This window comes from Vulpes lagopus, chromosome 1, assembly GCF_018345385.1.
Source record: "Vulpes lagopus strain Blue_001 chromosome 1, ASM1834538v1, whole genome shotgun sequence".
Lineage (NCBI taxonomy): Eukaryota > Metazoa > Chordata > Mammalia > Carnivora > Canidae > Vulpes > Vulpes lagopus.
This window is the reverse complement of record NC_054824.1, coordinates 61,165,504-61,189,994: the sequence shown is the minus strand read 5'-3', so window position 1 is coordinate 61,189,994 and position 24,491 is coordinate 61,165,504. Positions and strand designations below refer to the sequence as shown.

Below are 24,491 nucleotides of genomic sequence, written 5' to 3'. Positions count from 1 at the left end.
CCGCGGCCCTGGCCACTACCCGGCCTGCCCCGCGGCAAGATGGCGGCGTGAAGGCAGCGGGCAGCGGCAGAAAGTTTGTTGTGGGATTGGAGTAGTCGGGCCGGGAGACTAGAGTTGGGGGGGATCGTGGGGACACTAACGCAGAGTAGGGGCGGGGATGAGGGACTAGCTCCGGGGTTAAGAAGAGGAAATGGGATGTTGGAATTTGGAGGCGGAGAGAAAAAAAGAGGGAGATGGAGCAGAGCGGAGGGGAGGGGGCCTAGGATCCAGCGGCGGCCTTGGGGAGGGGTCCGGGGCGGGGCAAGCAGAAGTAGGTGTGCAGACCCGGGAGAAGCAGTCACAAATTGGAGGGGAATTTCTAAGCCAAATGTAAAGAAACCTGGAGCTTGTGGCCGAGGCCCGAGTGTACTGGGCCGGTAGGAAAGAGGTCTTTCCCGTAGAGGAGGAGAGTGGGGAAGAGAGACCTGGAGAATGCTGGACAGGCTTGGTATGGAGGGAACTATAAAGCCAGTTCTCCAGACTTACATCAGCCTTTCCAGAGTTCCTATAGCATCTGCCCCAATTTCAGCTGAAGACTCAGGGGCCCCGGGGATTGGAAGAAATCACAGTGCCTGCTTGGAAAGAAGAAGAGGTAGCGATTTGCCCGAGCTCTCAACCCCAGAGCGGGTAAGGTGGCTCCAGTGACAGGCTGGCATGCTCCCGGCAAGCAGTATGCATGGGCTCAGAGTGATACCGAGAGTCAAGTAGTATGAAAAGAGCTCTTTTCTATGGAGGTTGCCCTTTGCCTGTGGTCTGTTAGTGTTCTGTTTAGATTGTACACTGATTTTTAAGAATTGGGTGTAGCATTGAACCTTGTATGCCTTCACCTGTGCAAATGAACATGGTCAAGGACCTAGAGATCAGGCTGAAAGTACTTTAACACATCCCTGTCACAAGCAGTTTCCTACATGCTCACTGTATCTTTTCTGATCTCCCCACCATATCTTAAGTTTGGCATCCTACCTGAAGTAGAGATTGGTGGGTGACAGATCGGAGGGGGAGTCATGAGGAAGAAGTCTCCTTGTGTTCTGTCACCAACTCCTGAATTTACTCTTGCAGCAGGTCTACTTCTTTTGATCTTTCTTTGGGTAAGAAAAGCTCATGTATTCCTTTGGGTTTGTGGATTTGGTGGGTAGGTGGGGTCAGTGGAGGAGGAAAAGCAGGTTGAGGTTAGGGAGAAGAAACCCAGGTCAGTTTATCAGTAAGGGGTCGAGTTGTCTGGTGTAAAGCTCTGGGATTATTTATTGTATCACTGTACTTGAGATCCCTGATATGTGAGAACTGTTTTACAGTCTGGATCAGTGTGGTGATGGAAGGAAAGAATTGTAGAACTTTTCTGATAGCTTTCTTCTTTTCCCATGTATTCCCCCCATCAAACCACATTTAAAGAAAATCAGTTTCACTAGCTAGACTAAGCATGTCTTAAGAGATAGTGGATTTGAGGTTAGAGAAAAGGGAAGGGGTCTGGAGCCACAAAGTACAGTGAATATGGTCCTCACTTCCTTTGATGCCTTTCCAGAGTTCCTATAGCATCCCAAGCTAGAGTTGGGGGCAGGCTTTTTACAGAAGCTCATTTCATGACTGACATCTGCTCCATGATTAGATTGGGAGGTCTAGTTTGATCCAAGACTCCTCACTAACCATCTCTTGCTCCCTGTCTGTCCCCCTACAAAAGGCTTGCTGTAGACAACGAACCCAAATCACCATTACTAGGCCAGCTTCAATACCTTCAGGTATCTGAAGAACCAATGTTATTTAGCTGTGACTCTAATAAAAGGTTGGGAGCTTTCTCTTTCTTCCTTTCTTTTTTTTTTTTTTTTTTTTTAAGATTTTATTTATTTATTCATGAGAGACACAGAGAGAGGCAGAGGGAGAAGCAGGCTCCATGCGGGGAGCCAGACGTGGGACTTGATCCCAGGTCTTCAGGATCACGCCCTGGGCCAAAGGCGGCACTAAACCGCTGAACCATCCAGGCTGCCCGAGCTTTCTCTTTCTGATAATTTGTGGATACTCCTTAGAGTTGTGATCAGCAAGGACAGTGTGGGGAGCACACAGAGAAGTTAAGATACTGACTCTGGAGCCAGAATTCCTAGTTCAAATCCTGGCTTTGCCCTTTGTAGCTTTGTGACCTTTGGAAATTGTAGAGTTCTCTGTGCCTCAGCTTTCTCATCAAATGGAGATGGTAAGAGTACTCATCTCATAAAGTTGTTGTGAGGGTTAAATAAGTTAATATATTAATGTATTTAGAACAGTGACTGACACTCCATACGTATTTGTTGTTGATCAGGTCTCAGCACAAACTTCTGCTTCACGATTGAACCTGGTGTCTCTCTATGGAGACCCTGTACTGGTTTGAGCTGCTGTCGTGATGTTAGAGAGATGAGGCACAGCTTTTGGATAGTAGAGATGTTGCATATAGTGAGAACATCTTCATGAAACTACTTAAAGTGATGTTAAAATGCCCATGATTTCCCGTTTGAAGTTGTGAAGTTTTAGAATTATCTTTGCTGTTGAGCTATAACAATAATAGTACTTATTGAGCACATTCTGTGTGTCTGGCACTGTTGTAAGTGCTTTAAATGTATTAACTAATTTAATTTTTATAACGACCCTGTGAAGCAAATACTTTTATTGTCCTCATTTTACAGATGAGTAAATAAGAGTGCAGAGAAGTTAATTTGCTCAAGGTAAAGGGCAGAGCTGGGATTTGAAACCAGACGATCTGGCTTCAGCAATTGAGCTTTGTTTTTTTTTTTTTTTTTTTGACTTGGTATGAAGTTAACCCTTTATTAAATATGCCTAGTGGCAATTTGCATCTCTTGTTTGTCATGATGGTTAGATAGTAGTAAACTTTTTTGAGTTATTTTAAACATGTTTTAGGAGCTGAGATCTTCACAGCTATCTCCTTCTGAGAGAAAAACTGGTTTAGGGACTGTGGGAGGGAGCCCTCTGCCACGTTAGCCAAATCTGGACTCTTTCTTCATGATTCAGCTTGGTAACTGCCCTTTGGAAAACCTTGGACCTGGGTTGGGTGAGCAGGCTGACCTGAGGGTCCACTCTTAGCATACCTTAAAAGGGTGTGTGTATCAGTGTAGACATAAGTAAAAGGCTCATCTCTGACTTTGATTACGGACAGGAGCAGTTGAAGTAGCCATAGTGTTAAATTCATAGGCAATTTAATCTGGATGTCATCTTATTTATTTATTTATTTATTTATTTATTTACCCATCTTAGTTTTAAAAATAGTAGGTAGCAAACTACTACAGAGAAAACAATAGGTGGCATTTTAAACAGTGCCGGCCCCTCAGCTTCAGAGGAAAGTGGAAAACTGATGTGCTTCTGCTGAAGCTCCTGTGGTGGAGGAAGGTCCTGACGCAGTGCGCTGTCTCTTTAGCAAAACTGGAGGCCTGTGTGTGCAGCCTTGGGGCAGAGGTGTGCCCTTGGTTTGATTGACTGGCTTTCCTTTGCCCTGCACTTAAGAATCACTCTTCCCCTCCTTCTGAGTCACGTCCTGTCTATTTAACACGCCCTCAGGGCCCATCTTTTTCTTTAGTAAATTACTCTCTGCCTGGCCAACTGAGTAGGCACGCGCCTGATGTCTGCCTGATGTCTGACCAGAATTCAGAGGAATAGGGAGCTCAGGACTTAGGGCTTTTTCTGGGAATTCCGACCTAGCTCTTGGATCACCTTTTTCTACTTATTGTGGCATATATGAGATTTTGGGAGTTAGTCTCTGTCAGTGGCTGTTCCCCTCCACCATGAACTGAGGAGCGATATATGTCAGGATAATGTATTTTATTTCGATTTGTGCTGCAGTCAGCATGCCGGAACGTGTAATCTCCACAGAGTACACCTTTGTGTTTTGGTAGAAGTCCTCAGACTTCCTGGATTCTGGCCTCCTTTTAGCAAATGATTGAACTGCAGGGTGAAGGCTGATGGATTTGGAGGCGGTTCTCTGCCTTTACTGTTCTGGTTTTGTTGTTTTTGAAGTCCATTTCTTCTCTCTTTCTCTCTTTTTAAAAAAAGATTTCTGTATTTATTTATTCATGAGAGATAGAGAGAGAGGCAGAGACATAGGCAGAGGGAGAAGCAGGCTCCCCACAAGGAGCCTGATGCAGATCTCGATCCTGGAACATTGGGATCATATTCTGAGTCAAAGGCAAACGCTCAACCACTGAACCACCCAGGCATCCCTCCATTTCTTCTTTTAACACCCCTTATTTATCTTTGTATCTAATCCCTTCACCGTTTCCTCACCACCATATTTTGAGTGCCAAGGACCTCTGGGAAACTAGGCCGTGGTTTCTCACCTGGATTCAACCTCTTAACAGCTCTGCGAACTTATTCTCTGGTTTCTGGGCCTTTACACATACCAGCCGTGCTGTCTGGAATGCACTCTCTCCTTCACCCTTTACCTCCCTCTTTGTCCTTTCTTTATTTCTTTGTAAGATTTTATTTTTAACTAATCTCTACACCCAATGTGGGGCTTGAGCCACAACTCCAAGATCAAGAGTTTCATGCTTGGGGTGCCTGAGTGGTTCAGTCAGTTAAGCGTCTGCCTTTGGCTTGGATCATGATCCCAGGCTCTTGAGCTCCAGCCCTGTTTCTGGCTCCCTGCTCAGTGGGAAGTCTGCTTCTCCCTCCCCCTGCTCTTGTGCCCTTGCTTATTCTCTCTCTCCCTCTCCCTCCCTCTCAAATAAATAAAATCTTTTTAAAAAATGCCTTGGCTTCTCCCCTGTTCAGGAGAGTCTACACTCTAGCTCAGCATGCAGAAAGGTTGTTTATACTCTGGCCCAAACTCAACCTTCTAGCCTGAGTTACTGTCACTCCACTTCATCTGCTCTGTGCTTCATTGCTCCTGAATTTCCCACTATTCCTGAACCTTTAGGGCCATCTATTTACTTTATTCTTTTTTGCTTGTGCATTTCCCTCTCCATGATGCTCACCTGTCTCTGAAACTCTGCTTATCCCCTAGGACCCAGCTCAATCTGTCACCTCCAGTAAGGAGTCTTCCCTGCTTTCCTTTCCTCCTCTCGGCACCCCCTAGCACTTTGTGGGGGCAGCCTCAGTTCCAGCACTTACCATATTATATGACAATTTCTCTGTTTACTTCTTGGCCTCTTTCACTGAGCTGACTGACCCTCTCCTGAAGAGGGACCCTGCCTAATCATGAGATGAGGGTTAGGGGTGTGGGGAGTTCACAGTAAGGTGAGCAGTGTGATAGAGTATGATTTTGGAGCGAGGCCAAGCTGGCTGAAATCTTGGTTCTGCCTCTTACCAGTTGTGTGACTTTGGACAAATTACTTAACTAGTAGGACTTTTGGTCATGTCCCTTATAAAATGAGGGTGACAATATCTTTTTTTGTAGGAGTTTTGAGCATTTGAGATAATGAGTTCATGGCATGTAGCATGGTAACAGTTATGTGAAGGATACTCAGTTAATGTTTGTTTAATAAATGAATGCTATTCTGGAAAACACAATGGATAAGAAAAGGCTTTGTTTTATTCAAGCTGGAATAAGCCTTTTAGTTTCTGCCAGGTAGCCAGAAGCCTTTTTGAGGTGGGAGTAAAATTGGGAGAATCTTCTTATAATGAAGCAACATAAAAGATGAGGTCAGGGACATCATCCCTGAGTAGCCTATGCAAAGAGTTGATGTTTCTCCCCATCTTTTGTGTTGTTATGACTTGTCTGATGGATCGCCTTTATATGAGATTGGTGGTGACCTTGGTGGATATAGGTGGGGGTGTATAGGTGGTAGATTTGTAACGAAGTTAAAGCTGTGGATGACTGGATGGGGGTGTTTGAGGATTCATGTTCCCCTAGTTTTCTTAAGGGCTTTAAAGATCTTGTGTCACAGAATGGACTTAACTCAGATGTTCCCCAGAAATAGGGCTGGTAGCTGGGGGTTCACTGTCCATTCTTTGCCTTTTTGTTTTTAGTGTAGTTGATAGAGCACCAGTTCCCCCAAAACACCAACGAAATGTGTTTGGAATGTGTTTCTAGAAGTCTAGACCTCTTAATTGTATAATGCCAGTGGTGCTCAAATGCCAGTTTGAGTTTACAGTCCAGATGAGGAAGATATGTTTGAGTTTTTCAGAAGGCAGCCTCCTTGTCTGGTCCTTGAACCCCTGCCCCAGCCAGGTGCCTCTCCTCTAGGCTCTGAAAACATGTACCAAACTGTAATGCAGATGGCTGTTAACCTGTCCCTCCCCTACGCAGGGCAAGATCTTTTATCTCTGAAACCTTCTTAGGGGCTCTCCGTGGCAGGTGCTGAGCTATCCTGGTTACTGTGTGACCCAAACCGGTCCTTCCTTGAAATGAAAGCAGATAGGATCTATCTGGCAAAATCCTTTGAACTCTTAGGAAGCAAGGTCCTGCATAAACAAAAGGTGATAGTATTAGCAATAGCATTACCAATTATTGTCTAGAGTTGAGTTAATGTGGTTAAATGATCTTCCAGGTGCTTGGCTTTAGCTCTCTCCCTTTTTAGCCTTCTTATGTTCTTGTAACATATCCCTGAGTCAGCAGAAGAAGTTAAAAGCAGAAGTGAAGTACACACCGGTATATTTTCTTGCTAATCACCATCTTCTACAAAGTCTGGATGCTAGCATCCTCTTTGTTACTCATTAAGTTCCTTTTAGTGCCCCACAACCTGCTTGCTTTTCTGGCTGTATTGCTCATTTCTGTCTAGGTGTACTCCATGCTCACAGCCAGGACTACAACCCTAGTAGTTAATGCCTAGACAAATCAAAAGGATGAGACTGGTGACTGAAAGTGACGTGATGGAGTTCTCCCTGGGTTCTACCCCTTGTCCCTCAATGTGGGAGCGCACATTGCAATGTGGCATATCTTTACCGATGGCATCTTGGCAGGGCTGGTGAACGGCATTGTATGTTCAGCAGATTTGAGAGGAGATTGGGTGAGCCAGCAGGACTGGGTTGTGTTGTGTATGCTTAGGCTTCAAAGGGGCTGAGTCTCCCGGACTGGCCATGAGTGTGAAAGTGGGACCTTTTCTTTGTTGGTTACTATCTCATAAGCGCCAGCCGTTTGTGAGGTGACGTTTGGAAGCTGTAAAGGACATGGCCGCCTATTTGTGCAGAGCTTCTGTGCTTTCCCAGTGAACTGTGGGGGAAGTGACCTGCCTGTTGGGAAGTCAGTCTAGACTGCACTAGCCTCGCTGTGTGCTTCATTCAGCTAGCTTCACTCAGCTAATGGTAGGATAGCTGAATTTATCATTTGGGGTACTGAACAGTGGCCTCTGTGCATTCCCAGGTAAGCCCATGGGGGGGACTTCAGTCTCAGAAACCTTTGAGGGTCTTTACATCAGGGCAGAATCGTCAGGGCTTTCCTTTGGCTTGCTAGAGGAGGCCGTCTTCCATGCTTTGCACTGGGATCGGAAACAGGGTTCTATCCCGGTTCTCTCTGTGCTCTTGAGCAAGTCACTTGTCTTCTCTGTCCTTTCAGAATGGGAGAACTCCACCTATTCTGTGGGCCTCATGAGGCCACAAGGATCAAAGGACATACAAGTAGAAGGGAAATGACTTCCGGGATGGTAAAGCACAGTGCAGATGGAAGGATTTTGTCCTGTTGTCCAGGAATTCTGTTTTCATCATAAGCATGATCTATGTCCTTGCATGAGAGACCAGGCATACAGAAACATACACAAAAGAAAAAGTAAAAACACCCTCCCTTTCTTCCCCCACTGGTCCTGTGTAAGCCCCTTTCCCAGAGACAGAGAACTACCCTGTATCCTTCGAATCATTTTTCTGTGCTTCTAGACATTCCTTATTATGTAGCTCTTGTAAAGTAAACACAACTCAGTAGTGGTTCATGCTGTTCTTCAGCTTGCTCTGTTCACCTAACAAGTCAGTTCAAGTAGCCCCAATTGGAGCCTCCTTCCCAGCTTAGAGGCTTCCTCTGGGGCTGGCTTCTTGGGAGGGATGCAGAATCTTTACTAGAAGTGAAGATAACGGCAGACATGCTGGTTATCTCTGAGGGATGGTTCTTCATCCTGAGATGAAGTTGTCTGGCAGGAGTGCCCTGACTGGGAATTGGGATGGTTATAAACACGGTGTGGGCATCATTGCTTCACCTCGTGCGTTTCTCCCTCCACCCTTCTGTTATCTATGGCTGGGAAGAGAGTAAACGTACCTGATTCTCAACTTCAACTTCTGTTTCAATGCAGAGACAGTCACTGATTTCTGAAACCTTGGATTACCTAGGTTACTTGCTGCCGTGTTTTGAAAGCAAACCAAACCTAGCTGGTGTTTTTCAGTTTTATTTGTGGGCGAGGATTCTGAAGGTAGCCTGTCAATGGCCTTGCCTTCTTACCAATCTAGGGAAGAGGTCAGAGCCTATAGAATAGTTGTTCTCTCTTCTAGGTGGTTATATCCCCCTCCTTAGTCAGGCCTTGGCCTTTTGAGCTCTGGGGCTGTTGTCAGTAATTCGGGGAGCCCCAGGAGTAGGCAAATGGGAATGATTAACCTAGGTTTGGAAGAATGGCCAGGCTCATATGTGGTGCCAGGGTGGTCTCTGTTCTCTTCCCTCTGCCCTGAGTCATCTCATCATCCAGAGGGCTTTCCAGACAAAAGAGGAATTTTTTTTTTCCTTGCCCACATGCTGCCCTTCTCTATAAGCACAAGCAGTATTTGCTGCTACATTTGCTGTAGCTCCTCTGCTCTAGGGGTCACATCTTGTGGTGTTTCTGGACTTCACTACTGTGGCTCCATTTGCCTTGAGATTTCTAAGCTAGAGGTTGTCATTTCCCCTAGAGTGGTTCTGGAAGTGACAGGAAAGATTTTTTTCTGCTATTTCCTGGGCTTGCTGTGATGGGAATGCTAGCCTCTCTGGGCATTGCTCATTTTGAGTGGAGTAGTCGCTGCCAGAGTCTGAGGAGCCTGGCTGCAGCATGGCTTTCCTTTATCCTTACTCTTTGGGTTCCTCTGGGGCTAGCTCCCTGGGAAGCACCATCCCCCTGGCCTTTCAGAAACTGAAAGGTGGCAGTGTGCCACCCCTTCCCTTGGCTGGCCCAGCTTTGGGCCAGGTCATACACTGCCCCATTGTATTGTGCCTTCGATGCAGTTCTTGTTGCAGCCTCTGATCCCTGGGCCAGTTCTCTCCTGGCCCCTTGCCTTGGAGTCTGTGGGAGGTGGTGGGGTGGACTTTGCTGGCACAGACACGGGATGGGTGGCAGCTGCAGCTGTGGCTGGCTTTGTTCTGACAACCCAGCTTTTGGAGCTATGGTGCAGCCTGGCAGCAGTGTCCAGGGAAAAGGCAAGACAGGAGAGCTGCACCTGGCAGCAGTGCCTCCTTCTACCACAGCTCTCCTCTCTTTTGGTTGACCAACCAGAGAGCCCTATTCCCTGGGGTCAGCCAGCTGGCCTTGCTGGTTGGCAGGGGGCATGCTGCACTTCCACCTGGCATGATTTTTGGATGGGAGAAAGCCCCAGAGGGTCTAGTGATAAGTCTGGAGGAGCTTCCCCTTCTGAAGAGCGCAGTGTGTTCCCTCAGGCATCTTGCAGTTTGGCATTCCTTCTGCTCTCTCTTTGCAGCTCCAGAGTTGGGCTGCTCTCAACCAAGCTGTCTGTTTATATGGAGTGGCTGAAGGGCATCTGCCATGAGTCTGTCGCTAACGCTAACCGTGCTAACCAGGAGAGCTGGCTGGTTGGGGAGAAGACACTAACCCTGTGAGTCTGATGTGGGCCAGCTAACTTGCCCTGGCGGTACCACCAGCACTGCCTCTGTCACACACGCCCTCACCCCCAGCCTGGCTGCCTCCTCCCCTTAGCTTACCTCATGCCTCCTCTGTGCTCTTATCCTTACTGCTGTCTGTCCATCTTCCCGTCTCCTTGCTGGGGTGGTGGTGGTGGTGGGGGGCAGGAGGGAATGTGCCCCCTCTAAGGCAAGGGGAGGGGATTTCCTGTACACAGACACCTGCCCATCTGCCAGCCTGCTGCTGGCCTCTGCCAACTCCACATTCCCCTCAGTCAGTATCTCATTCTCTACCCCTCAGCTGCCTCATCCCTTAAAACAGTTGGATAGAGGTTCTGTTCAGTCTTCTTTAAGCATTATAGAGTGAGAATATTTTGCAGTTTCCATGCTCTGTTTCACACCTCTGAGGCAGATGGAGCTAGAGTGGGAGGGGAGTTTTCTTCTCAACTGGATAGTTGCTTCCTTTTGTCACGTGGGGAAGATTGAATGGTGTTCCCATTATTCTCACTCCAGGATAATAATTTAGGATCAACTGCAAGGTTCTCTTCAAGGTAGGGGATTTGAGGAAAACTGTGGCCTGGCTGTGAGAAGCTCCCTGGGCAGAGAGTGAAGCTGAAAGCTATAGTCCAGAACCAGGTATTCACCCGAGATGTAGCTCATGGCACCTGTTGCTCTAGTAAGTGGAGTGGGTGGAGTTTGGCCCCCCACCGCCTTCCACGTGTGGAGCTTCAGATGGACTTTAGCCGAGAAGACCTGGAAGGGCAACCTCAGTCAGAGCAGGGAGGACCCAGCTTTGGACTCCTCAGTGGGCCTGGGAGAGGCCTTGGTCTCAGATTGGGAGCCTGGTGAACAGCCTGCCATGGAGAAGCTCCCACCAGACTCCCATCTTCTTCCAGGGTTGGATAGGAGAAGGGGGCTTTGGGGATAGGAGGAAGGCCAATTTCTCGGGGCTTGCTGGTGTTCTGCACAGGTAACTCCTTAGCCACCTTTCTGGCTACAGCCTCTGGAGGCAGTGCCTACAGGGTAGGCTGGGTGGGGGAACTTGGGACTTGAGAGCCCTCTGGGTGGGCTTTGTTTCTCTTGGACCAGGAGGAAGACACAGGGAGCTTCCTGCTAGTCTGGGGTGGGAATGTGTAAAAGTGAGAGGGTGTAGGGGCTGCATGGATGTGTAGGGACCCTGAGTCGGGAGTAGCAAGCTGGAGTCCCTGGTTACTGGGCTCTGACCAGGAAAACAAAAAGGGCCTGGAGTGGAGGGCTGGCTCCGGGCCACCCCCTACATTGCCCTGCCTTCGGTGAGGGCATGGGGACTGCTGTCAAGTGCTGGTTGATCCTGGGGACTTTCTGGCCCTCCCTTTGTTTAGGGGGAGGTTGCTTGGGTCATCATCAATTGTTGTCTTTAGCCCCTTTGTTCCTGTCCAGTGTTTGCTTGAGTGAGAGGCCAGCTGCATAGTCTTCGGATATTTGCTCAGGTGGGAGCCAGATGAGCTCTCGAAGGTCCCCAGCACTAGCTTGGGAGTCCTCAGGATTACTCTGGGGCAGAATAATTCCTAGCCATTTTGGTTTTTAAAAACCTGTCAGTGGATTCTGCTTAGAGCAGGTAGAGGGCCAGGTCAGGGCCGCAGGCAGCTTGTCCTAAGAGGGTGAGGTTGTATTTGCCCAGAGGGGTAGTAGGCATGGCTGTTGGAGGGGCAGCAGGGCTGGTCTGGGCACAGACTGGCATCTTCCAGCCTAGTCATCGGCCCAGAGCAGAGCCTGCTCAGGCCCCACCCCATGCTCTGCTGGCTGCCTGCCTGCCACGCGCCCAGGATTGCTAAGGGCTTTGCTCATGTACCTCAGGAACAGCTGCATGCCGGAAACCGGGGGCTGGTAGCAAAGCAGGAGGGGCATTGGGTGGGGGGCGATGTGGGCAGGGCTGAACCCAGCCAGCTTGGGTGGGATGGGCTCAATGTGCTGAAGGACTCAAGGTGGAGAGGGGCTGTATTAATGGGGGGTAGAGGTCCTTGTGGACAATCTCTTGGGCCTCCACTGGATTACCTGGCTAAAGGACTGGCCTTTGCAGGGTGGTAGTTTGTGTTTCTTTGGCCTCAGTTGGATGCAGACCCTGAATTTCAGAAGCTTGAGAAGCAGCCAGATTTGTATGGCAGGAGGGTGCCCTGCCCCCACGAAGCGCTGCTTCTTCCAGACCTGTAGAATTCAGAGACTCTTTATCTAGGGCTTAGAGCTGAGGATGAGCTCAGAGGAGGCACTGGTCCCTGTGTGATCAGACATTCATGTTTTAGCACTGAGGCTTTAGGAAGGGCCTGTGTTTGTTTTTGTTCCTTGTGTCTTGCTGAGTTCCACAGGGCGGCGGGGGGGGGGGGGGGGGTGCATTAAGGCAGCATAAAACACAGCTGGAGTGTTCTGGAAAAGGGCTGGTTTCCTTTCATTCTCGAAACAGTAGTGATTGCTAATTGAGTGATTCTATTTGACTTTCTTCAGGTGAATTATGAAGGAGAGCCTTAATGATTTTTGTCGCGATTTGTGGCCCATCCCTGACAGTCCCTCACTTGCTTGAGTCAGTGATAGCTGTGAGTAGAAAGGCCTGTCAGTAGGTTCAGAAATGGTCTGAACTCACCTACACTATTGGGGCCATCATTTCTTACAGAGTGTGAGTGATGTGGGGAGCAGGGGAAGCATTTGGTCTTCCCAGGGCAAGGCAAGTGAACTGGGGAGGGTGGAGTGAGGTAGTAGTGCAGAACTGGGGCAGCTGAAGGAGACCTTCCTTGGGGTAGGCTGAAGTTTGAAAAGTCAAAGAGCCACACTCCTGTCTCCTTCAGCAGGGGGAGAGCTGGGTGCTTGGACTTCCTCTCCTGCACCTTTGACTTTGCCCTTGGACAGACCCAACAGAAAAGATGGCAGAAGGAAGTGAGAGGGCGCCCTGGCTCTTGGGCTCGAACCTTCTTGCTATTACCTACCTTCGGGTGTTGCAGAGAGTGGGAGGAAGGATATGGTTTGGAGAAAATCAGGATTCTGAAGGTTTCTCCTTACCCTGCTCCATCTCTAGCAACGGTGACCCCTGACCATGGTGGAAGGCCCTGGTCACATCCGGGCTTTAGCCACAGAAGGGAGCAGGTGTGAGTCCAATCTCCTGGTTAAAGAGGGAGGCTAGGCAAATTTTTGGTCCTCTGATTAAAGGTGACTGCCTAGTCAATGTCTAGCACACATTTTTCCTTATATCTGCCTCTGACCATCCTCTGCTCAGCTGTTCAGTGGGTTCACGGTGCAGGTTTGCTGTGCGTGCTGAGTCCCATTTCTAATGAAAGTAGACTTTGTTCTCTGGAGGCAGCTAATCGTGCCCCATGGGCTGTAATCAGGGGAAGGTATTTCATACAAGGCAGGCGGCAACAGGCGGCCTGCACTGACTGGCGGATTGCAACATGGCAATTAGGAAGCTCTCACCCCCCTCTCCCTCTACCCCAGCAGAGCTGGCTGAGGCTCTCCTCACTGAGTTTGAGTGAGTGAGGAATGAATGCTATGCTGAGCAGGAAGTGGGAGGCGGGAGGCGGGGCTCAGTGGAGTGGGGGCCTTGAGGAGAGCACTTTCCCTTCTCACTGCTGTTGGGGTGTTTCCTTCAGCATTGCCTGAAGGGCCCCGGACCAGACTGGGTTAGCCAGAGGTTTTCACCTGGGCCTCAGCCTTGGCTCCTAGCGCACAGCTGTTCTGGTAGTGTACATGACCACATCCTGAGCTCTCTTCAAGCCTCAGTTCCTTGAAGCTCTGGGAGTCTGGGATTCTTCTCTGTCAATTTGTAGACCTCCCAAAAGACCATTTTCTTGGAGGTGCCCTGTAGCCAGCTTAGCAGCCAGAGGCCAAGAGACCCCAAATGCTGCTCGCTTGCTTATCATGGCCCATATCCCATTCTGAGTTATCCAGCTGCTTTTTCCCAGGGACTTCCTCTTCTTGACACGGGGTTGGGAGTCCCCTTGGGCTGAAACACTCCAATGCAACATGGGAATCTCTGGGTGAAGGAGACATGGCCAGTGGAGGCCGCACCTGGTGGCTAGGTCTTCCCAGTGGGACTGCTCTGCTGTTTTGCAGCTCACCTTTTATCTTCTCCTGGCTGTGGGCCTGGCATCCTGCTGCTTCTTGCTTTGTTCTCCAGTGCACCTGGCATTGCTTTCACACTCCAGGGTCTGTCCTTCCGTGCTGAACTTCCAGTCAAGGACAGTGGCTTGTCAGGCCCATTGCATTCCTATGTAGTGCTAGAATTGGGTGCCACCCCCCCCCCCCCTACACATCATCATGGGCTGGATCTAGGGCACTTAGCAGATTTCAGGAGTTGGAGCTAGGGCCTCAACATGTACTAGTATTTATGGACGTGGGGCAGGGAGTAGAGTGAGACGGACTGCCTGCCCTTCATGGGCTTGTGTTGAGGACATTGCAGGCTCCCTAGCAGACTCTCCCTAGTAGGCACCACCTTCTGCTTCCCCAGTTGGGAGTGGCTCCCCTCCTTGCGGCTCTGATGTATATGAAAAGAGTAGACTCTGGCCAGGAGAGATAACTGCCTGCCATTACCAGCACCATTCATCCTGGAGTGTCCGTGTTTGTAGTACTTCCCCTGTCTCCCTGCCAGCCACTTCCACACTGTCCCCTCAGCAGGCCAGGCTCTCTGGCCAGGAAAGCCCTGGGAGTATGTGCTGTGAGGCCAGGGAGTGGAGACTTGAGATCAAGATGAGGCAGGATGTGTGACAAGTAGAGCTAGGGCTGCAGGGCATGGGGCGAAGGCCACTCTCCTTCCAGGGAGGATCCTGATACCTGAGCACTCAGTATGCTCTCTGCCCGCCCTCCTGCCACCCATTCAGCTGTCCTGGTGCCTAGAGGACAGAGTGGGTATTGGCAGGATAGGGCTGAGGAAGAAAAGAGGCTGGCAGTCAAGGGGGTCCACAACAGGGCTTGCAGGGAGAGGGGACTAATGGGGGGAGGAGAAGGGGAAGGGAGCAGGCTCAACTGGGAGCACCCCTGGGTTTTGCAGCGGTTCTTGACTGCCTGTGTGTCTTACTTTGAGTCTCTCGCTATCCCCTTTTCTAACTCATATACTCTGTACTTTAGCCTCTGAGTATCAGCATCCAGCTGTCCAGGCTGGCTTGGGACTTTCTCTCCCCCAGGCCATGGGAGCTCCCACCCTGGGGCCCTCAGGAGGGGTAGCCCCAGGGAACCTGCGGGGGTGACTTGTTTGCTCCCCCACACCCCAGGAATGTGCTGTCCTTTTGGGCCCGCCCGGATTCCTGTGCAGGGAGTCAGCTCCACACAGCACGCTGCATGTGCCCTGTGGGGACATGTCCGCCTCACCATCAAAGGGGTGGAGGTTGGCGGCTCGTGCCTGCTGCCATGCCCCAGCTCCCCCCAGAACTCCAAGCCAGAGAGAGACCAGGCTGCCCAGACAGGAGGGAGGCCACTCCTGCTTCCCTGCCCTCCCTACCCCCTCACCATTCTTCCTGCCTCAGGCTCTGTTGGAATGTGACAGGAGTCGTGGCTAGGGCATGTCCCGACAGCGGGTACACATGCTTTAGCCCGTAAGGCTTCCCTCAGCCCCCAGTTCTATTAGGAGGATGGTGGTGGTGGTGGCGGCGGGCGGCAGCAGCAGCAGGGGCAGGATTGTTTATGCCCAAGCCACCTAAGGTTACTGCCTCCATTGGTCCCTGTGGTGACTGCTGCCCCCATGCTGCAGCCAAGCTTATTACAGGTGGGGGCAGAGCTCAGCGCTCCCAAGAACCTGCAGGGGATCTCGCAGGTCACTCAATCCAGGCACCTCTGTGTCAAAGAGTAACCAGTGCAGGACTTAGCCTGGGCCACACAGTGTGTCAGAAGTAGCATAGCCTAGATAGAGCCCAGTGTCTCAGCTCCCCAGACTCAGGCTTTCTTAGCCTGGGTGCAGTCAACATTGTATGCTGCTAATTCATCGTTGGGGGGGCTGTACTGTGCGTGATGGGATGTTTAGCAGCATCCCCGGCCTCTACCCACTAGATACCACTAGCTCTTCCCACCGTTGTAACAGCCATTCATACATGGGCAGGTATCTGGAAGGGGGTAAGTGAGGGAGGTGGGGGCTACAGAATCAAGCTTGTTGAGATTGCTCAATCATTCCTCTGCTGCTTTTTCAGATTTTACTCTCCTGGACCTACCCTTCCTCGTTGCAGATGGTTTACAACCATTACACATAGTAGTCCTTTTTGGCTCCTGGAAACATTGCTAGGATTCTCTCCCAGCATCTTCTCAGTCTCTATTAGGCCTTTTTCTGGTGTTCTCTTCTGCAAGCTGTGTTCCCCAAATCTTTTAGTTTCCAGACTCTGAGAGGCCTGGGTGATGAATAGGACAGATGTGGGGTAGGATAGGGATAAGACAAGACCAGACCTATTCCAGAATCAGGCATGTGGTAAGTGGAGACCATGAACACATACAAGACATACGTGTGTTCTCTGGGTCTGTGACAGTGCTCTCATGGAGAAAGGAGCCCAGTGCTTTCTTTCCTCTCCCGCCTCCACTGCTTACCCGAGATCCCCTGCTCCATGACTTTTCTGCCTATCTCTCCCTGGGGGACCTTCCACTTCTTGGACTGGGTAGGCTGGCCTGTGGCACTGACGGACCCGCAGCTGACAACCTAGTTTCCACTTTCTTCCCTTCTCTGGTTTCAGGAGCTATTGGCTAGAGGAAGTGGAGGGGCTGTGGGATGCGGAGAGCCGAGGGCTAACTCCAGGACAGCGGAACAGAGAGAGCTGCCGACAGTCAGATGGTATGTCCCTGTGAGGCCTGCACCCCGCCTTGGCTCCCTTCCAGAGAAGCTGGCAGGTGAGGGGGCAGGCAGGTGGCCCCTTTTGGTGGGGGGCTGATGAAAAGAGAGTGGTGGAGGCCAGGGAGGCTTGGCGTTCCCCACGTGGAGCCTGGGTTGAGGGAGCATCCTCAGACCCTTACTTTCTGGTTACTGGTTTATTTATTGTGGGGGTTTTCTTGAGCTCACGCTTATGGAACGTTTCCTCAGTGCCAGGTAACTGAGGTTAGTGGCTTATGTAATCTTCGCAGTAGGTCTATGAAATTGGTGCTCTCCTCATCCCCAGTTTGGAGTTGAAGAAACTGATGCAGATGGAACAGTTTTTCCCTCTGAGGCATTTTTGTAAGCCCACAAAGGCGAGCATTGGGCTGCTCTCAAATACCTTGTCCCACTCCTAGGCTGTGTCCCTTCTTCTTGGTACTCAGGCCATGGGTCCTGCCTTTCCCACCCACCTGGTCACATTGGGCCCTTGTCCCCTCCCACACTCCCCTGATAGTGCTGATACACCAGGGTCCAGGTTTCTAATGACCCCAGCAATGGCCCAGGCCTGTGTGCGTCCCAGTGGCTCCTACGTATATCCCTTTTACTGTCCTTTTTCCCTAAGGCCAAAGGCCTCTTGCCCATGTCTCTGAACCTCCTCCTTCCTTGCTCCCCACAGCAGGCTGAGGAGCTCTCACCTCCCAGAATGACCAGTGCAGCCTCGGCTAAGAAACCGTACCGTAAGGCACCACCTGAGCATCGGGAGTTGCGGCTGGAGGTTCCAGGATCCCGGCTGGAGCAGGAGGTCAGAAGACCCCTACTCTTACCCTGGCTGGCAGATGCAGGCCCCTGAGGCCGGGTATCTGACTGACTCTTCTCACTGACTCTTCTGAGGGGACTTCTGGGCCGGATGCTGGCATTCTCATAGATGCTTGGGATCTCCTGGCTCCAGCACTGCTGGCCAGGCCAATGTAGGTTTGTTTATAGGACAGCTGTGAGCACATATTCCTATGGCAGGGAACCCCAGAGTCTTCACAACTCAACAGAAATGACGCCAGGCAGTATTTTTCTTCCTGCAAGAGGCAGCCCACCAGGCTGAGGGGTCCTCATTCTGGAGCCCAGGATTCTGTGGAGAAAGTGGTGCTCCGGCTTCTTCCTACTAGACCAGCTGTTCTTTGCTGTCCCTGGAAGTCCAGCCCTTCCTCCAGCTTTGCCTTTTTGGGCTAATGTTTGTTTGTTTGTTTGTTTGTTTATTTATTTTGGGCTAATGCTTATTAAGTGCATGCTCCCTGCCAGGAACTGTGTTAGGTTCTTAGGAGGTCTTTTTCAGGCAACTGAAAGATTCTCCAGAGGTGCCTGGGTGGCTCAGTTGGTTAAGTGTCTGCCTTTGGCTCAGGTCATGATCCTGGGGTCCTGGGATCAAGCACCAAGTCTGGCTCCCTGCTCAGTGGGGCACCTGCTTCTGCCTCTCCCACTCTCCCCGCTTGTGTTCTCTCTGTCAGATAAATAAATAGAAATCTTAAAAAAAAAAAAAAAAAAAAAAAGATTCTCCAAATTGGCTGTCCTCCCCCATTCGGCTTCATCTCAGGAGGAAACGAGGATTGTAGTTGACCTGGCTGCTGTGTTCCCACTGTGTTGCCACACACATTGCACGTTTACAGAAATTGAGAGATCCTCTGTGCCTGCTGAGCATCAGGCATACCATGGCCTGCTTTGGTCCAATTCAGGGCAGGAATGCCGTGACTTGCCCATTTTCAGTTCAGGGAACTGAATAGTCAATAAAAAGGCCAGGTATTGTGCTGGTGTCACCCTGGGGGGCATTCCCTTGGTTTTGTAGATGAGGACACTAAGGTTCAGCAAGGTTAGTATGAGCAGAGTGTGGTAGGATGGGAGCAGATCCAGGTGTCACTGGTTCCGCAGTCCTAGTCTGGGCCACCCACCTCATTTTCCTGCCTGTGATTGGCATTCTGAAGCAGTTGGCTCCATTTGGAGTGGGCCTCTTGACATTTCCCTGCTTTGTGGCTCTTGGACCATGACCAGTGTGGGGGCTTGAGGAGGATGGGGTGGGAGGTTCACAGCAGGACAGGGCTAAGACAGGTCACTCCTCACAGTCCAGACTAGTCCAGAGGTTCTCCTTCATCCATGTTCTTGTTCCTTCTGAGGCTCTGTAAGGCCTGATTCTGACCCATCTTTCCTCCTGGGACCAGGAGGGCTTTGTTAGAGTTCAGAACCCTACTGTAGCTTTCTTGATGACTTCACTTCTCTGGAAGTCTCTGCCATGTCTACAGGGCCCACTAGGAGCCCAGTGAACAGCTGAGAGGCTTTCTTTACCCCTGGGAGATGGAGCATGGGTACCAGAACTCATTTGCAACTTGCTCTAGAATTATGAGAAGGGTTGGAAGTGGTGTGGGTCAAGGTGAATGTTAGAAGGGATTCTCGAACCTTCTGGTTGGCATGGGAGAGTAATCTAGGCTTGTCCAGGCATTACTGGATTGCCTCCATCTCTACGGGGCCCACTTCCATGACATTGTTTGGGCATCAGACATGGCCCTTTCCAGGGCTTTTTTGGAGGGCGGGCAGGCAGGGTGGGCCAGGGGTCGGTTTAGGGCTGAGCCTCAAGCTTCCGTTCTTTTTATGCCCAGGAGCCCCTGACTGATGCGGAGAGGATGAAGTGAGTATTTGCTGACAAGAGCCTGCCCCACCTTGCCTCAGTACTCCCTCTTAGCTCCAGGCAAGGCTGTTGGTACAGTTGGGCTTTTCATTGGATTAGGTAGAAGTAAAAGTTGGGTTGGGGTATTTAGGGACTCTGGGGGGAGGTTTGATGTGGATATTCCTTCTGGAGAGAGTTTTTGTTCCATGGGCTCCAAGAGAACCTGGAACCAAGGAGGTAGGTGCTCTGAGAGGCCTGCCCTTATCAAAGAGCCCTTCCCCAGCTCTGGCCCTCCTGTGCTGCCTGCCTCCCTGCGCCCCTTTCTATCAGCCACAGGAGGCCTTTGGAGAGGAGGGCAGTGCTGGGCTGGATTTCCAAGACATTAATAATGGAGCAGCCTGATTGTGCAGTGGGGAAACAGGAGCTAGAGGGCCTGGTGGCCGGCTGCTTTAGGCTGTAACCAGAGACAGCCTGGGAAGTCTTACCCCCCACAGCAGTTGTTTTCTCATTCTTTTGGGGGGTGGGGGTGGGGGTGGATTCTCCTGTCCCCTTTGCTCTCCCCACCCCCACCCCCACCAAGTTAGGCTGTTAGGCTCAGATTCGGGCTCCTTCTCAGGGAGTTCCTTGCCCCCCAGTTGTTTGTGCTCATGTCATTCCCTCCTCCTTCCTGAGGCCAGCCTGGGGTCCCACGGCTGGCCCGTCTTCACTCTGATGCCCCTCTGCCCTTGATCCTCCCCCACCCCCAGGCTTTTGCAGCAGGAGAATGAGGAGCTCCGCAGGCGCCTGGCCTCGGCCACCAGACGCACTGAGGCCCTGGAGCGCGAGCTGGAGATTGGGCAGGACTGCTTGGAGCTGGAGCTGGGTCAGAGCCGTGAGGAGCTGGACAAGTTTAAGGACAAGTTCCGCAGGTGTGGAAACAAGAGGCTAGTTACACACGCACACATCTCCCTGTTCCTAGGAGGTTAGCCGGAAGGGGCCTCAGAGATCATCTGATTCTGATGGGGGAATGAAAGCTCTGGGAGGAGGATGACCTGCCCCCCCCCCCCACACCTCACCCCAGGTGGCACCTGGGTTGGGGAGGGTTGGGGAGGGCTGAGATAGGGCTAAGGAGGGGCAGGAGAGCAGATCATGACCCAGGGATCTGCTGGGTGTTCCTCCTCAGGCTTCAGAATAGCTACACGGCCTCTCAGAGGACCAACCAGGAGCTGGAGGACAAGCTGCACACGCTGGTAATCTGTCAGGGGTGGGGGGTAGTTGGGCTGGTACTGTGCTCCCAGTGTAGCAGGGGGTGGGGACTTGCCTGGGGAGTGCCACCGCGCCCCTGGGGCTTGGGGAGGGGGCAGGGGACTGCAGTGTGCCACACAGTCAGGACTGTCTTAGTGCTCACACTGTTTCTCTTCTCTCCTGTCTTCCCCTCACGCTGCTGCCGCCGTTGCCGCCCTCTCCTGTCAGGCCTCTCTTAGCCACAGCTGGATCTTTGCAGTTGCGTCTGAGTTTGTGTGTTTTCTCCCTTACCCTGGCCTCCTCCTCAGCTGGGATCTGGGGCTGCTGGGGCCCCAGCCCTTTCCCTCTGCCCACTGCTGTCCTCTTCCTTACATGAGGCACGGCACGTTAGGTACGTGCCTCCCTCCCAGGGCACAGTTGCAGAGCCTGCCCTCGGCTCAGGCAGAGGTACAGGTTGATGTCACTGCTGAATACTCACAGCTTCTCAGCTGCGGTGGCAACAAGCCCAAGCCGAGTAGGGGGAGGGGAGCCCCAGTCCCTCAACAGAAGAGCCATGAGCCTGTTGCTCCTTCCTGGTTCCACTAGATGATCTCACAGGTGCCCCCAGCTACCACTTGGCCTCACCCCTCCTCCCTCTTCTAGCTTGAGCCTGGAAAGTACTCCACTCAAAGCCTTCAGCCCCTGGGTTTGCACACTTACTCCTCCTAAGGTCCAGCTGCCTGGCCTGCTATGTAGAGCCTCTGGGTGGGCAGCTGTCGTACCGCCTCTGTCTTAGGTGTTCAGAAAAGCCCCCACCCCACCACCAGCCCAGAAAACAGGAGAGGTGGCTGGCCTCCTCTGTCTGTCCATTGTCTGTCTATTCTGTCTGCCTTGGCTGCCCCAGCACCCGTGGCTTCCTGTGTCTCTGGGCTGGGAGGAAGGTCGGCTGGGGTGTGGGTGAGGTTCACACAAGTTTTGTGCCTCAGATTAAGAAGGCCGAGATGGATAGGAAGACACTGGACTGGGAGATCGTGGAGCTGACCAATAAGCTGCTAGATGCCAAGAACACCATCAACAAGCTGGAGGAGCTCAATGTACGTGTGCCATGGGGGGGCCCGTGCCTGCTGCTGGCTGTGCCCTGGCCTGGCCCTGCTGCCAGGGTGAGTGAGGGGGTGGCTGGTGACCCTCGCCTCTGTGTGCAGGAGCGGTACCGGCTGGACTGCAACCTGGCTGTGCAGCTCCTCAAGTGCAACAAGTCCCACTTCCGCAACCACAAGTTCGCTGATGTGAGCAAAACACCCTCCCTGCGATGCTAGCCCTGCCTCCTTAGGACTCCTCTAACTTGGGTTTTTATACCTCACTCTGTCCTCCTGCCTTAACTCCCCCTTTCTGCTTTGCCTTTCCCTTGCATGCATGTCTCAAGTCCGTCAACTCTGCCACTGTCACCAGGGCTGGTATTTCTGGAACAGGAAGGGAGAGAGGCGCTCAATTTTGGGATCCCATGAAGGAAGGTGGGGGTGGCAGTCAGCCCTAAGAATATGGAGGAGTCAGCCTCCTCACCTCGGCAGGCAAACTCTAGCCTCAGGCCCAAAGCTAGTGGGGTCTGTAGGAGCAGAGAGGGCCTCCCGAAGCTGCTGGCCAGTACGGATCCTCACATTTCTGTTTGGTTTGGGCAGAAGCCACTGCTGAGATGGGGGTGGAGATGGGAGTTTGAGAGGGCCTGGGCCTTAGTGCTCTGGGAGCAAATGCTGGCTGTGTTCCTCAGAATCTTCCAAGTTGTTTCACCCCTGCTGAGCCTCAGTTTGTGAAACGAGGCTGTCCCCTGGCATGGAGTGAGACCAGCGCGTGGTGCTGGGCACACATTGCTGCTTGTGTGTGGTAGCCATTTCTGAGGTAGGGAGTACTCATATTCCTCTTCCCTTCTCCCACTTTTACCCCAGCTACCCTGTGAGCTACAGGACATGGTTCGGAAACATCTGCACAGTGGTCAAGAAGCCGCCAGCCTGGGCCCCGCTGCTAGCCTGGCACCGGGGGCTGTGGTACCCACGTCGGTCATTGCCCGAGTGTTAGAGAAGCCAGAGTCTCTCCTGCTCAATTCAGCCCAGTCGGGCAGTGCCGGGCGCCCCTTGGCCGAGGATGTCTTTGTGCACGTGGACATGAGTGGGGGTGGCTCGGGTGACTCAGCTGGTCCCCCGGCCCTGGGCAGCCCCACCCCACAACCCAATGGAGAATGCCGCTCTCTGGGCACTGCTGGGGCTTCCCCAGAGGAGGAGTTAGCCCTGCCAACCTTTGAGAAGCTGAGCCCCTACCCCACCCCGTCTCCACCACACCCGCTATATCCTGGCCGCAAGGTAATAGAGTTCTCTGAGGATAAGGTGCGAATCCCCCGCAACAGCCCCCTGCCCAACTGCACGTACGCTACCCGCCAGGCTATTTCCTTGAGCCTGGTGGAGGAGGGCAGTGAGCGGGCCCGCCCCAGCCCAGTGCCCAGCAGCCCTGCCTCGGCCCAGGCCTCGCCCCACCGTGAACCCAGCCCCCTCCCCCCAGCACTCCACGCCCCTGCCAGCTCTGAGGAGGACCTGCTAGCTAGCTGGCAGCGGGCATTCGTGGACCGCACTCCACCTCCAGCTGCCGTGGCCCAGCGCACAGCCTTTGGACGGGACGCACTCCCTGACCTGCAGCGCCATTTTGCTCTTAGCCCCACTGACAGAGAAGAGGAGGTTTTGGCACCTTCCCCACCTGGTGAGAGTGGGCTTTTGCTGCCAATGGAAGCGGACTCTGGCCTTCCCAGGGAGGAAGAAGAGCTGAACCTGCCCATCAGCCCTGAGGAAGAATGCCAGAGTCTGCTGCCCAGTGACAGTGGTGCCGAGGAGGGCTCAGTCCCTTCTCAGGCTTCGGGCAGGGCCTGGGCACTCCCCAGCTCCAGCCGCCCCCAGCGCAGCCCCAAGAGGATGGGGGTACACCACCTGCACCGCAAGGACAGCCTGACCCAGGCCCAGGAGCAGGGCAACCTGCTCAACTAGGGCCCCTGTTGCCTTCCTGCCACTGCTGCACGGGGCCCCCTGGAGACCCCACCCCAGCACTCCCCCCCCTCAGGCCTGCACTGCTCTCTGCCCCTCTGCAGGGAGGGTCAGGTGGTGGCTACCCCAGGCCTTTAACTGCATCCACTGACTGGTACCAGCTTGCCTCATGGCTTTCCCCTTTTTCTTGGAGTATTTACTCCCCAAAGGTAACATGCAGCTGGGGCTCAAGACCCTTAGTCAGCCCAAATTGGGCTGTTGGGGCCCTGAGGGGTCTGTTACATCAGTGTTTATCTTCCATCCCCCTTTCATACTCAGATTGTTTTCTTGTTTCTTTGTTTTTCCAGGGGTGGGAGGGGGATGTTGTTGGGATTATTAACCTCTAATTTCTATTTTCTGCCTGCTTTCCTCTCCCCTCAAGTCCTCTGTACGAGCTGTTGCCTTCAAGGGGCCCTTGGGGGATGAGGGAGAGGACTCACTCAGGGCTCGCCTCCGCTGTGTCCATCCTCCCTCTGGAAGGGAGGAGAGGGAGGGCCTCAAGGGCCTCAAGCTGGGCTCTGGGTGAGGCCTGGCCCCCTCCCAACCTTGGCTCTAGACTGTTACTCCCAGCTTTGGGATGTTTTCACATCGATGACTATTTTAAAATTAAAACTATTTTACTGACATGGCCTAATTTGTCTCTTAATGATTTTCCTTGTGCAGTCTTCTCCCATTCTTGAAAATTCCCAGTCCTAGCCGAGTTCTGGTCTTAGCTAGTGAGTGTACCCTGCCCCGCTCTGCCTGGGGTATCTGTGGCCACAGAGCATCAGGCAGTGGGAGAAGTGCACCTTAAGTAACCTCAGCAGGGCCCCCTGACTCTCTTTGAGGTAGGATCCAGCCCAGCTCCGGAGCTGGGCTCTTTACCTTAGCTATCTATGATCCTTCTGGGGGTCATCAGCCCAGAATCCCAGGTCCTACAATTTGGAGCCCTGAGCTAGACCTATTCAAGACCTTTGGGGCCAGTGGAAGCTGCCTGGAGCTTGGGCTGTGAGGAGGCACTGCCCCCTAGTGTCTAACAGTTCCGATTCCTACCCTGCTGCCAGC

At 52.3% G+C, this 24,491-nt stretch overlaps 1 protein-coding gene across 12 annotated transcripts; it reads left to right on the top strand.

Annotated features, from left to right (window-relative positions):
* TJAP1 (tight junction associated protein 1) lies at positions 1-24,071 on the top strand. Of its 12 annotated transcripts, XM_041769496.1 has the most exons (13): positions 1-73; positions 569-666; positions 1,099-1,127; positions 1,715-1,772; positions 16,423-16,520; positions 17,215-17,340; positions 19,178-19,206; positions 19,932-20,093; positions 20,348-20,414; positions 20,638-20,667; positions 21,375-21,482; positions 21,591-21,674; positions 22,329-24,071. In XM_041769496.1, exons 5-13 carry the CDS (start codon positions 16,518-16,520, stop codon positions 23,409-23,411), a joined length of 1,692 nt encoding a protein of 563 aa, XP_041625430.1. In that variant the 5' UTR covers positions 1-73; positions 569-666; positions 1,099-1,127; positions 1,715-1,772; positions 16,423-16,517; the 3' UTR covers positions 23,412-24,071. The 12 variants fall into 12 exon arrangements, with proteins under 12 accessions (XP_041625430.1, XP_041625418.1, XP_041625397.1 ...); XM_041769484.1 differs by lacking the exons at positions 1,099-1,127; positions 1,715-1,772 and adding an exon at positions 9,592-9,726; XM_041769463.1 differs by lacking the exons at positions 1,099-1,127; positions 1,715-1,772.
* Positions 24,072-24,491: the final 420 nt, after the last annotated feature.